The 12381-nt window shown below is 38.7% G+C and overlaps 1 protein-coding gene across 2 annotated transcripts in view; it reads left to right on the plus strand.

Moving 5' to 3' along the window:
- The first annotated feature begins 1904 nt into the window (after window positions 1–1904).
- The window catches only part of nrg2b (neuregulin 2b), a 74698-nt gene continuing 64221 nt past the window's right edge, over window positions 1905–12381 (plus strand). The window contains exon 1 of one of the 2 annotated variants that reach the window (XM_041991011.1): window positions 1905–3322. In XM_041991011.1, the coding sequence (XP_041846945.1) occupies window positions 2911–3322 (412 nt within the window). In that variant the 5' untranslated portion in view covers window positions 1905–2910. The remainder of the gene's footprint in view (window positions 3323–12381) is intronic. The other variant, XM_041991012.1, reaches the window with a different exon arrangement.

Raw genomic sequence — 12381 nt, forward strand, 5'->3', positions numbered from 1 at the left:
TGAAATGCAGCAGAGAACAGGTGGGTCTTTAACCTGGATCTAAATAAACTGAGTGTTTCAGCTGATCTGAGGCTTTCTGGGAGTTTGTTCCAGACATGTGGAGCATAGAAGCTGAATGCAGCTTCTCCATGTCTGGTTCTGACTCTGGGAACTGATAAGAAACTGGTTCCAGATCCACGTCATCAACATTTATGTTTTACTTTCCTGTTAAACAAGGTTTCCTCATCTCACCTTTAGTTAAAATAATTGATAAAAATGAATTCTGTGAAAAGACATTCATTTAAGTGATTCTATCCTTAAGTCCATTTGATGTGGAGTGTGTTTTGGCCAAGCATCAAACTTGTCAAGCCCTTCAGCACCATGGATAGAGACCAGTCTCCCATCTAAAAAAGCAAACTGGGTGCAGCTATAATAATATTATTAGTCAACCATGTAGCTTCTATTAAATAAAACTATTTTTGTAGTTGAACTGTTTAAAATAAAAATTTGTTAGGTGAACATATTAAAATTATGGAAATGATTGCCTTCTTTTAATTTAGTGAGAGAGAATTTTATCAACTGAACAAAGTGTAAATATGCTGGGTCAGCTTGATGTATTATTGTTACTGGGTACAATTATACAAATTAATTGTGCTGATCCAGCAATACAAAGTCAAGTTTATTCATCAGAAATGCATTTTACCCCCAAGTGTCAAGATTGGAAAAGAAAAACACAAAGCAGACTGGATTTGTTAGAATAAAACTTTAAATTGTAAAAGTAAAAAGTAAGAAAACTGTATTATTCTGGTAGTTGCAGCACCTGAAAATTCTATGAAATGACAAGGAAAAGACAAAACAAATCTATAGTATCATTTTATAGTAAAATTTTGGTAAATCCTTTGGGAAGCAAAAGTATTGTGTGACACTGAATTTTGTTTTTGTGGTTATAGACTGGTTTAATTTTTTGTGTGGAATTGATATAATAAAATATAATTATTGAGGCATCTGGAAACATGAGTTTGAATCCAGCGTAGGGCATAATCTTCTGCATTTTATGATTAAATTGCATATTTGAATACACTTAACTTTGTCTTTTTTGGTGGGGGGATTAGCACCATTTATTCATTTAATTGTGCTATTTCAAATAAAGTATCTCATACGGATCAGATCCTAGTTAATATATTTACCCTCACAAAGTTAAACTGAACCAGAGTAATTAACTTAACCCAAATACATTAAGTAGACCCAGCATATTTACATTTAATTCAGTCAAGAAAATCCATTCATTCTCACTAAATCAAAACATTTGATCAAAGGATTTAGTTTATGGGTGAAAGTGATTTATGTCAACTTGACAAGCTATTTAATTTAGAGTGTGACCCTTCTGATGGAGAAAATGGGATGGAGCCATGATATATCCTGATAAATGTCTCATCCCTTTTTAACCTGAAAAGATAAATACAAAAGAAATAACAAAATTATGTCCCCATGTTCTCATTTTTATCTTATTTCATTTTGTTCTTCAAGATGGAAAGTTTCAAGCTTCCTAAGTGGAGCACAATTAGGAGTTATCGTTTAAGCAAACTTAAAATCACTGATGCAGTTGTTTAATTTAATTAGTGGACCTATACTCAGAGAAAAAAATGTTATTTTTTTGCCACTAAAAAGGATTAGAGACATATTTTTTCCCCTTTAATAGCAGTAGTTTGTGGCCGCTGTTGCTACCACGTGTTGCTGTGGAGTCCTGATGTAGCGCAGTATCCCAAGGCAATAGGAGTAAACTGCAGTGACTCCCGTGTTGGTGTGGAGAACATAAGGTTTGGGGTGTGTTTAACTGTATTTGTCCGTGGTATTTAAAGCTGGGAGTCGAAACTCGCCGCTAGCATCGCCACGTTGAAGAATCCATTGAGAGAATTTCGCAGCGTTAGTCATCGCAGCAACTATCCGCAGTGTGTAGTAGCCTCCTGTAGCCTCTCTTGCACCTCTTGCACTGGAGATCCACAGTGGGCGCCGTGCAGGGCTTGGCTGCAGACGCACTCTGTGTGTTGTGTATCTGTACACTGCGTGCGCGATTTCTCTCGCACCCACCCGCAGAGCTTTTCTACACAGTCGACCGGCATGATCGCATGCCGGTTGGGTCCGTGGCGGTGGGCCGGTGGCTGCCCGGGTCATTAGGGTGTTTGCGCAGGACGTGGCAAACCGACGCCAGTGACCGGGCAGGTGATGTTTGCTCACGTAAGCCGCTCGCGTTTGATGAGGGGCGCAGGGGACGCGGCTGGAGGGTGCGCGCTACTGTTGCAACGCCTCACTGGATAACCGCTGCTATCTCATCCTGTCCTTTTTTGTCTCTCCCTGTTTTTTGTTTTCTCCTTTTTTGTTTTTGTTTTTGCTCACCGAAAGAGTGGGACTCTCGGCGATCGGAAAAAGCTGAATAAAGGACCCGATTTTAGGTGCGTGTGCGTGGAGTGCGTATCATTTCTTGTGATTCCACTGTGCGCGCAAGCCGCCTTTTTCCTTCCATAGAGGCAATGCGCCCACCCATGCGATGCTAGCCTATTAGCTGAAGAGAGAGAAAGAGAGAGAGAGGGGTTTCAGCTCCTGGATTCGAGAGGAAGCTAATTTACGAGTCTTATTTTGCCTTTCAGGAAAAGAGGAGATAAGAGGGGGAGGGTGGTCGGTGAAGGAGAATGCAGCAATCACATTTTTAAGCATGCAGAAACGGGCCGTTTCCGGTTCCTAGGCTGGTGCGTCCCCCCCATCCGACGCCAGCAGCCGTATGGGGAAAGCAGCGGCAGACACAGATGGCATGGACACTTCCACAACGTCTGCCGCTCTGCCCTGCCTGCTCTGCCGGAGCCCGTTCGCCGCCGTCTCTCTCTTCCAGCTCGCTCCGCCGCCCAGCAGCACTGCAGCACAGCACAGGCTGACGGCATGAGGCTTGATCCAGTGCATTTCTCCATGCTGGTCATCGGGGTCTCCTTCGCCTGTTACGCCCCGAGTCTTAACTCCCTCCAGGACCAGGCGTACAGATCAGCCGTGGTCATCGAGGGCGAGGTGCGCTCCTCCCCGGAGAACATCTCCTCCCGGGAGCCCTACAGTGTGAATGTCAAAGTGCTGGACGTGTGGCCCGTCAACAGCGGCGGCCTCGAGAGGGAGCAGCTCGTGACCGTCGGGGACTTCAGTTCCGAGGCCCCTTGCACCACGGTGGAGAAGGACCACAGATATATCTTTTTCATGGACCCGACCGCCGAACCCCTAGTATTTAAAGCATCGTACGCGCCTGTGGACGCAAGCGAGCCTGAGCTAAAGAAGGATGTGGAGAGAGTGCTCTGCGAGGACTGCGGTAAGTTTAATGCTTCTCCTTGTACCTGCCATACACTCATAACGCACTGTAAGGGCCACTGGAGCTGCCATGGTGATGTAAAGAAACATCCAGCACTCTCTGAATGCACATGCATGTGTTTAGTCTATCGTGAATCAGTTTAGATACATAAATGCATGCAACAGAGTCCAGTGACACTTAAAACTTCCCATAACCCGGTCCCCCACATTAAAACGAGAAGTGTGAGCACATCAGATGTGCCTGTTAAAGCCGAGGTAAACTGGAGGTGAAGCAGCAAACAGCAGGCTCTTCCCAAAGTGACAATCTGTGTGTATGGGAAAACTTGTGTAACTAGGATTCTAGCAAGATCTGCATCATCATGAAGTAGCCTACATGTGGAGTCTGAAGCAGCTCCAGTGTGCATGCACGCCTGTGTGTGTGTGTTTGAGTGTGTGAAAGCAAAAGAGTTAGGACTAGCATGTGACTGCAATCAAGGACAGAAACACTAACCTCCTTTCCAAACTTTTGTTTTGCTGCCTTCAGCTTTGTGTTAGATGTCAGGTGGGCTGCAGCTTTATTTAAGAAATTGCAGCAAAGTATTGATTGCGCCAGTTTTAACTGCAGTGACAGAACGTGTGGGTTGTGATAACTCCAGATATGTAAACTCTGACCTGTTTCTGCCACCATCATTGAAAATTGTGCTTTAGTTTTTGATCAAGAAACCGAAACAATCCAAAGTAAAACTTGGAGTTGGTGTGCAGGCGTTTAATAGTCTGTTTGACCAGGTTACTTAGATCAACATGCGTTTTGTTTTCTACCTTACTTTTTTTCTTCCATATTGGGAGGATAAAAAGGAGTTTTTTTTCCCCTCAGAGGTGTTCCCAGCTAATTAGCCCAAATAACATGACTAATCCCAACATAGTGTGAATTATACATATTGTACAGTATATTTAAACTGCCATTTATAAAGGTGTTTGAATCTTTCAACATTATTCCATAAAAATGTGTATTTTTTTAAACAGTGTGCACTAACTGCAACATGTAGCACCCTTTTACTGTTTTACAGCTCCAGAGTGGAGACATGAGCACACAGGGAGTACCAGCTTTCCCCTGTACAGCAGAAGAGTCACATATTTCATCAGGAGAAGCAGTGTTTAAACACTGCAAGGTGTTTTTTTTCTCATGCAACTGCGAGGATGAAAACATTTCACTCTGTGTGATGATGAAAATTGAACCCTTGTTCTTCACATTCAGCTGCTGTACAAACCAGCGCTGTCTATAAATAGTGTTTCCTCTACGGAGCTCACTCAGATGTCTTAACAAAGGGTTCATCTAGTGTTTGAGATGACAATGTGACACTCTATTTTTACCTCCAGGAAATGCTAAAATTATCAAGTCATTAATTTATGACAGCGCTGTTGCCATCAGTCCAAACATATTTTTGAAACAGACTTAAGGTCAGGAAATGAGACGCTCATTAATGAGCTGAATTACACATATATTGTCATGTTTCCATCACTATTCAAGCTTTAGAGAAAATAACTGTATGCAGTGCTGGTAATGGAACATCTGGTTTTTTTTATGCTGCATCAGATAATTTTAAATGATGTTTCCCACAATGTGAGTACATACAAGAGATGCAGAGAAATGTAACCTAATTAGACACTAACCCCTAACACTCCAAACCATTTTTAGCTACTCTTGGTCTGCCTGTTTTTTTTTTTTTTTACGTAAAATACATGTAGAACATCAATCCTTTTAATCACAGCCATTAAACAGATATTACTTTTTCAGGAAAGCCTCAGTTGTCAGATTATGAGGCAAAAATAATGGAAAAGGAATGTATGAATAGATTTAGCACCATAAAGGCCAACCAAAACAACAAAACACAATTTACTAGTAACAGTACTTTGCAGAAAAGACACACAGATCAACAGTGACCAAGCCTTTTCTCATCTGCACATCATTCTCTCAAGTCTTGGCTTTCAGGAGAAAAAAATATTGACATTAAAACAAACACACAACAGGAACTATTTACATATTCACACTTTTTCTATTACTATTCACTTTATTACTATTATTATTATTATTATTATTATTATTTTTTTTTTTTTTATAGTTGTTAATGCTGCTATTTACCTGCTATCCTCACAAAACCAACTCCAACTCAGCTCATTTTTGGTGCCACCGTACATAAAAAACATCTTTTTGGCTTCATTCCAGCCATAGAGGAGCATTATTCTTCTTTTTAGACACACATAGAACTTTCTGCTCACTTGTTGATCTTTGGCTGCTCCTGATTGGACATTAATATCAATTTAAGCTCTCTGATTGGTGAAAGATTGACAGGAAGTGGCTTCATCACAATTTCATGTTCAAAATAGAGGTCTCTTAGCAAGATAATAGTTTTTATAGTAGTTTTTTATACTACAAATGATGTGATAAATAATGGTGTTATCATGGATCACTCACTGTGGATTTACCAAATAGAGTCTCAGAATAAAGCTACATTTTGTGGCTGGATTATAAACCCCCTGGATAGGATATAAATGTTTTAAAACCTCCATAGATCACCTTTCCATCACAATTTACCCCACAGTTACACACTACCGTTCCTAAGAAATTGTTGCTAGTATAAGCGTAGGAGGCGCCTGCGATCTAGCATTGTTTAAAGGGTTATGACTGTCATTACTATCCTGATTCACTGAGAACTAGAATCTAAATGTTCACAGCGTCATCACGTCAGTATTTGTTGCTTCTTTCATCATTTCTGTGTGTTTTCTAGGATCAGTGGCATTCGTACATGCTACAGAATAAAATCTTTCTGCAGTACAATTTCACATCTGTTTAATCGATCTCAAACACAAACACCTTTAGTAATTAACTACCACAAAATAATACCGCTCTGCAGAATCTCTACATCTACTTATTGGCTAGGACTGTTCCTCAGCTGTAGCTCACTCTCTGGCTGCGTTGACACTTCTCATCGGGTGGATGCAGTGCGGTGAAGTAGCCGGTGAATGAGCTACGACTGAGCAGTGGGCTTCTAGCCAGCAGTCAGCCTGGAGACGTGGATGTAAAGATGCTGTGAAACAGTTTCATTTAAGATAAATTTACTTCAGTTGCTCATTCAGTAATGTGCTCATACTCTCAGTCACTGAAAATGGATTTTTATTTCAGTAGTTTTGTATAAAAGCTGGATTAAGGTTGTAATTTAGTTGTTCTTTCTCACAAGCAAGTTAATACTATTTCTATAACTGTACTTTTTTTTTTTTTTACAAAAACTCAATATTATTTTATTTCAGTTTTTCAGTTTTATGTCATTGCAGTAATACCAAATATAAGAAAAGTAAAAAAAAATCTGTATTGTGACCAGTTCTGGTCAGGTTTGCTGTTTGTAATATTTCTGAGTAAAATGATTCCTGGAAGTGGACGTTATCTTATGAGCCAAAAAAAGGTCTGTAAAATTTATGTAGATTGGATTATCTGATATCTTTAAAAAAAAAATTCAAAGAAATCTCTGTATGCAGGGTACTATGAATGGCCATGATCTTCAGAGCAAAGTAGAGCAGTCTAGATGTCAACTGTTTAGCATCTTCAATACATTTTTAAAGCGAGAGTAAGAAAATATTTCACTTTGAAAACTACAGCACTTGTTTTCAACAGAGTCTTGCTAAAGATGAGGTGATGCAACACAGGGGTGAATAGTGGTAAAGAGCAAATTCAAAATGAACAAATATTTGAAACAAAAAAAAGAACGTCTACGTTTCCATGTTTGATGTGTTGCCTGTGTAACATCTTTAATGATTTCTTTTTCAATTACATTTACACACCGTCCCAACGCTTATCTGAGCGTGAGTTGAAGTACTGTAGAAGAGTAAGAATGGAGCACAAAGGTTCATCAAAGCTGCAGATGTTAAGAAGATGATTAGAAGCCTTTACTGCATACATCTAATTTAATTTCTTCCTTTCACTAATCTCTGCCTTTCTTTTTCTGTAAATAAGTGTGTGGACTGCTCTTACTGCTGCTAAAAAGTGCAAAACCAATCCAGTGTGACATCCTGAGCAGTCTGCAGCGTAATGTAGGTCTTCTCTGATCATCGCTGCTGGCGTGTCTTTTTAGATGCATTGACAGCTTCTTCCTAAAATAGCTTTATCTGATGCCAAAACATACTCCCGTCACTGATGCTGTATCTAACGCTGCATACCTCAGGCTTCATCTTCTCCCTCCTCCCTCCTTCCTCCTTCCTGCTGTAGCTGACTGGAGCTGGAGTGTGTGGTTCAGCTTATGCCTGCCCTTCTGTCCATCAGCCACAGCGTGGAGGAGCAAGAGGGAGGGGAAAGAGAGGGGGAGAGCTTTCGCTTTGAAACTACAAAGAGATGCTGCATTAACTTTCAATAACAGTGAGGACCCTTTTTTATTTTCCTCCATCAGAGGTGAGAACACTTGGTTCAGGGATAATTTAGCTTCACCTGCTATAATTGTAAAATACTGTGGTTCCCTGTGTTTTAATGCATGTAGTTTAGTAACATTACAGACATCCATGTGGTTTAAAGAAAAGCTGTTATAGAGTCATGATAATGTACTTATGTATAAACAAAAAGACATAAAATAAGAATTTTTATTGTGACTCAGAAGTGAGACGTGTTAAAGCAGTTTCTTCCAGCAACTATGAAGAAAATAATAAACAAGTAAAACTGTACAACTAAGAAATGCAGAGCAACTTTTATTTGAAAATAAAAGAGATTTTAGGTAGTAGTAGTAATAATAATAATCGTAATAATAATGATAATAAAAAAAATAATAATAATAATAATAATGCGCACTTGTGGTGCAACTATAGTAAAGCTAAATTTAATAAGCTGCAAATTGCATTTATTGATGCTTTTAGAATTTTACTGAAGGTTTCTCGATGGACGAGTGCCAGCCAGCTGTTTGTGTAGAATGCTGTGCCCACTTTAAATGCTGCTCTTAGAAATTTTGTGTATAAATTCATTATGAGACTGGAGGATTCTAAAAATGATATTGTTATGGTTTTAACAATGCCTAAGAAGAGCAGTGTACAATATAACTCTGGACTCTGGAGGCATTGGAGAAAGTGCTTGTATAGACTATAGACAAAGTTCTGCAGTCTCTCTGTATTTTCTCTTTTTCTTTGTGTTTTGTTTTGTTGTTTGTTTTTATATGGACCAAATTGTGAGTCTGAAATAAAGAATTGAATTGAATGATAATAATAATAATAATAATAATAATAATAATCTTAAACAGAAGAAACTAAAGTAAAAGTAGAATATCTACAGAAAATAATATTTTACAAAGTGAAAATATTGTACTTAAAATGTACAGTATTTACAATTGTACAAGAATAACTAAATGAAAAACCCTGAAATAAAATAAAATAAAGTTTAATATTACATAAATTGATAACAGTATATAAATAATACAGATACTTTTGAGTGTGACAACTTGCTAATATATATGGAGGATTCCTGGAAGGGCAGATTCTCTTACAAGCCTGTGTCCATAAACAGTTGTGTAAAATATTATGTAGATTCCAGCATCTGACATCTTTAAAAGAATATAAGGAAATCTCTGTATGCACAGTACAATGAATGTCCATGATCATCAGAGCGAGGGTACTTTAACCCTTTCAAAAGCAGTTTTCACTTGGCTCACAGCTGTCCTGCTTGGGAAGGCTGCTACTTTATTATATTTAGGTTGATGGCAGACTTTGAAAATGCACGTAGATTTATAATCCAACCAAAATTGTACTAAACTGTAGCTTTTAAAACCAACTTAACACATACAGATAATGTTGGTGGTGATCAAACTCCTGCATGAATCAAGTTTGAGTGGATGCATTCTGCATTTGGATCTTCCAACTTTGCAAGATCCGACTCCATCCACATCAAGTTTAAGTGGCTAGAGTTAAGTTTAGAGGTCAGAGCTCGGGATTGGGAGTAGCTTCTGAAGAAGCATAATGAACTACTTGGATGTCTTACTACATCTTCCTGAAGATAAGGACTAGAAACTACTTGACTGTATATAACTAGCTAGACCGAAGCAGTCTGCACATACTACAAAGTTCCATTTTTTGTAAAAAAAAAAATACTATGCCTAAAAATTTGCCAGTTTTTACTGTGTTGTATCAACATAAAGAGCCGATGCTACAAATATTTAACTGACCTTCAGAAGTCCAAGGGAATTAAATGCATCATGTAATGTACATCTATATTGTTGTTCTGCATCATCTCAACCATGTTGTAGATCATAATGCAGAATTCATATATTATCAGCTCACCAACCTTCTCCATGGTAACAATATCTGTCATAAAACCAGCTGATGTGACTTAAGTTAAACAGCCAACATTGATTAAAAACTCTGATAAAACTGATGATCTGGATAAAAACACATTTCTCCTTTTATTATTAAAGTGTGAGTGTCAGTCAGCATCACCCAAAGTAAACACCTGTTGATAAAATATATCATTGGCTGTTTGTTTTCCTAGCTTTTCTTCACGTATTTACATTAGATGATCACTTTAACTGTAATAATAAGTTCAACATTTCATAAAATATATACCTAAAAAATGTCTCATTTGTGCCCCTCTTTTCTTGGTCAGTGCTCCTGCCTGGCCCCCCATCCAGAACTTTTCTGGACCCACCTGCATAGCTGAAGTATAAACCCTGTCTACCACCAGCCAGCTACTGTGTTAAAGAAGGTCCTGCCAAAAACCGGGGTGAATATGTGCTGGTGTGAACCATGAACCGCTAGTTTCCTCCTTCTCAAGAAATGACAGATGACAGATGTATGGGGCTTGTCATGCCACACATGCGTTAATTGCATTAAAAATATTAACGCAATTAAATACATAATCTAGTCACCGCAGTCATAGCAATATTTTTGATAGCCCTAGTAAAAATACAACCATATTCCAAATAAAGCTGCTTTTAGTCACATAGCTTCTGTGTCTTTGTTTAGACAGATAAGAACTTCAGAAATTGTGATTTTAAAACAGTTCATTAAGACAAAATTTCAGCTCACAGTTGTGTGATGCATCATCTGATAAAATCACCTGTCAGCTAAATTAAAGATGCTGTAGGAGCCATTTTTTCATTATAAGTTTCCCCCCAAACCTCTAGGGGGTGGTGTTTAGTTTATGTGTTCTGCCTGTGGCGTATGATAACCTGGGTTATTTAAGGTCAATCATGCTGTGACTCAGGTGTTGGTAATTAGGAGAAACAAACAGTTTTTCTACTTGTGCTCAGTGAGAGGTTGAAGTTTTTTTTAGATAATAATGTGGCTTAATGGAAACAAAAGGAATGGACTGTCATGGAAAATAAATGTTGATTTGATTTTTACACTGGAGCAGGAAGAGTGATCATTAGCCCAACTGAGTACACGTAAGAACAAAGTCAAACTAATTAACAACCAGTTTTAGTGGGACAGGCGCTAGATGCACTACTTAACTTTTGCCATTTTCTTAATGGTCGACGGCTAATTCGGCATCTATCTTACATCCTACTTGTACTGTGAACTTTCTCCAGACAGTAAAAACTGTTTTATGTTGACTCTGGTCTTATCTCTTGCACTGTCTCCGTAGAGGACAACGTCGCTCTTTTGTTTCCTCTCTTTCTTCAGTAATGTCTTCTAACGTTTCTTTGGTGAATCAGCCACCGTGCATGTTCAAAACGGCTGGTTTGTTTACATCTGCTTGCTAGCGTGTGACGTGCGCAAAGCGAAACACAGCTGCAACGCCACTCACCGTCCGGGATGGAAAAGGTGCAAAAGGTGCATAGAGTGGTTTCTCAGCTGTGGGACGCCGATGTGAAGCGACGGCTTCAGAAATGAACATAACACATGTCACTGTGCCATCAAATGAGTCTGGAATGCAAAGTTAAGGTCGTAGTTACTGAGTGGGTCTTTAAAGTTGCCTTGTCTGCAGTGAATTTGGTAAAATGGTAAATGGTCTGTACTTATATAGCGCTTTAATCCAAAGCACTTGACATATACATCACATTCACCCATTCACACACACATTCACACACTGATGGTGGAAGCTGCCATGCATGGTGCTCAACCACGACCAATTAGGGGTTCGGTGTCTTGCTCAGGGACACCTGGACATGAGCTTGACGGGCCAGGATCGGACCGGCAACCCTTGGGCTACAGGACGACCACTCTACCCGCTGAGCTCACACAGTCTAAAACAGGACTACTGAATTTGTTGCTACGAGGGCAATACATTGAAAACCTGCTGGATTGGGGTCCTAGTAGGACCACATTAAGCAGCCCTGGTCTACAGCATCGTGGTGTCTGACACTGGTAAATAACTTGCACTTTCTTCTGTGCATATATACTGGGACAAGGATGGTGGTTCAGTCAGTTTAGTTCAAGCTCAGCGCAGCCAGGTTTTCTTTGCTTTAGGTGCCTCAACCAAACCTGAAACCCAAGAAAAATAACAGACACAATGTTTGTTACTAGCTTTTTCAGATAACCCTGGCTTTTACGTAATGCATTTAAAGAGAACTTAACCCCTTGATGGCACAAATTTGTGACATCGCTTCCAGTATTTTTTTTTTTATTTATTAATTTATTTACTTGTTTTTATTTACTATTATTTCTGTATTATTTAGTTTATTAATTTATTATTATTATTATTATTATTATTTAAATGTTATAATAAATTATTCTTTTATTAACTTTTTCCTTATTTTTTTCCTGTATTCATTTTGTTTTCATATCATTGTAAATAAAATCAGGCATTAAAGGTGCAACATATAACAAAGGTCAATGACAGAAAAATTTAAAACATCTTTAAAAAACATATTAAATTGGTATCTAATCACGTTACTAAAATAACTGTTGTGTCTTGTCGTGGTCCACATACATGGCAGCTGCCATATTTGTGCCACCATTTTTTTGTTACTGTATCTCTGAATGGACAAACAGCTGAGTTTGTGAAGTGAGAATCTTCTGAGCTTTAAAACTACCAAACTGGCTTTTTTTGATAAATGCTAGGGCACTGTTTGGGATCAGTAATTCCTTAAAAGGACCAAAGAAAATGGAACACATGTA

The sequence above is a fragment of the Melanotaenia boesemani genome, chromosome 7 (assembly GCF_017639745.1).
Source record: "Melanotaenia boesemani isolate fMelBoe1 chromosome 7, fMelBoe1.pri, whole genome shotgun sequence".
NCBI classification, from domain to species: domain Eukaryota; kingdom Metazoa; phylum Chordata; class Actinopteri; order Atheriniformes; family Melanotaeniidae; genus Melanotaenia; species Melanotaenia boesemani.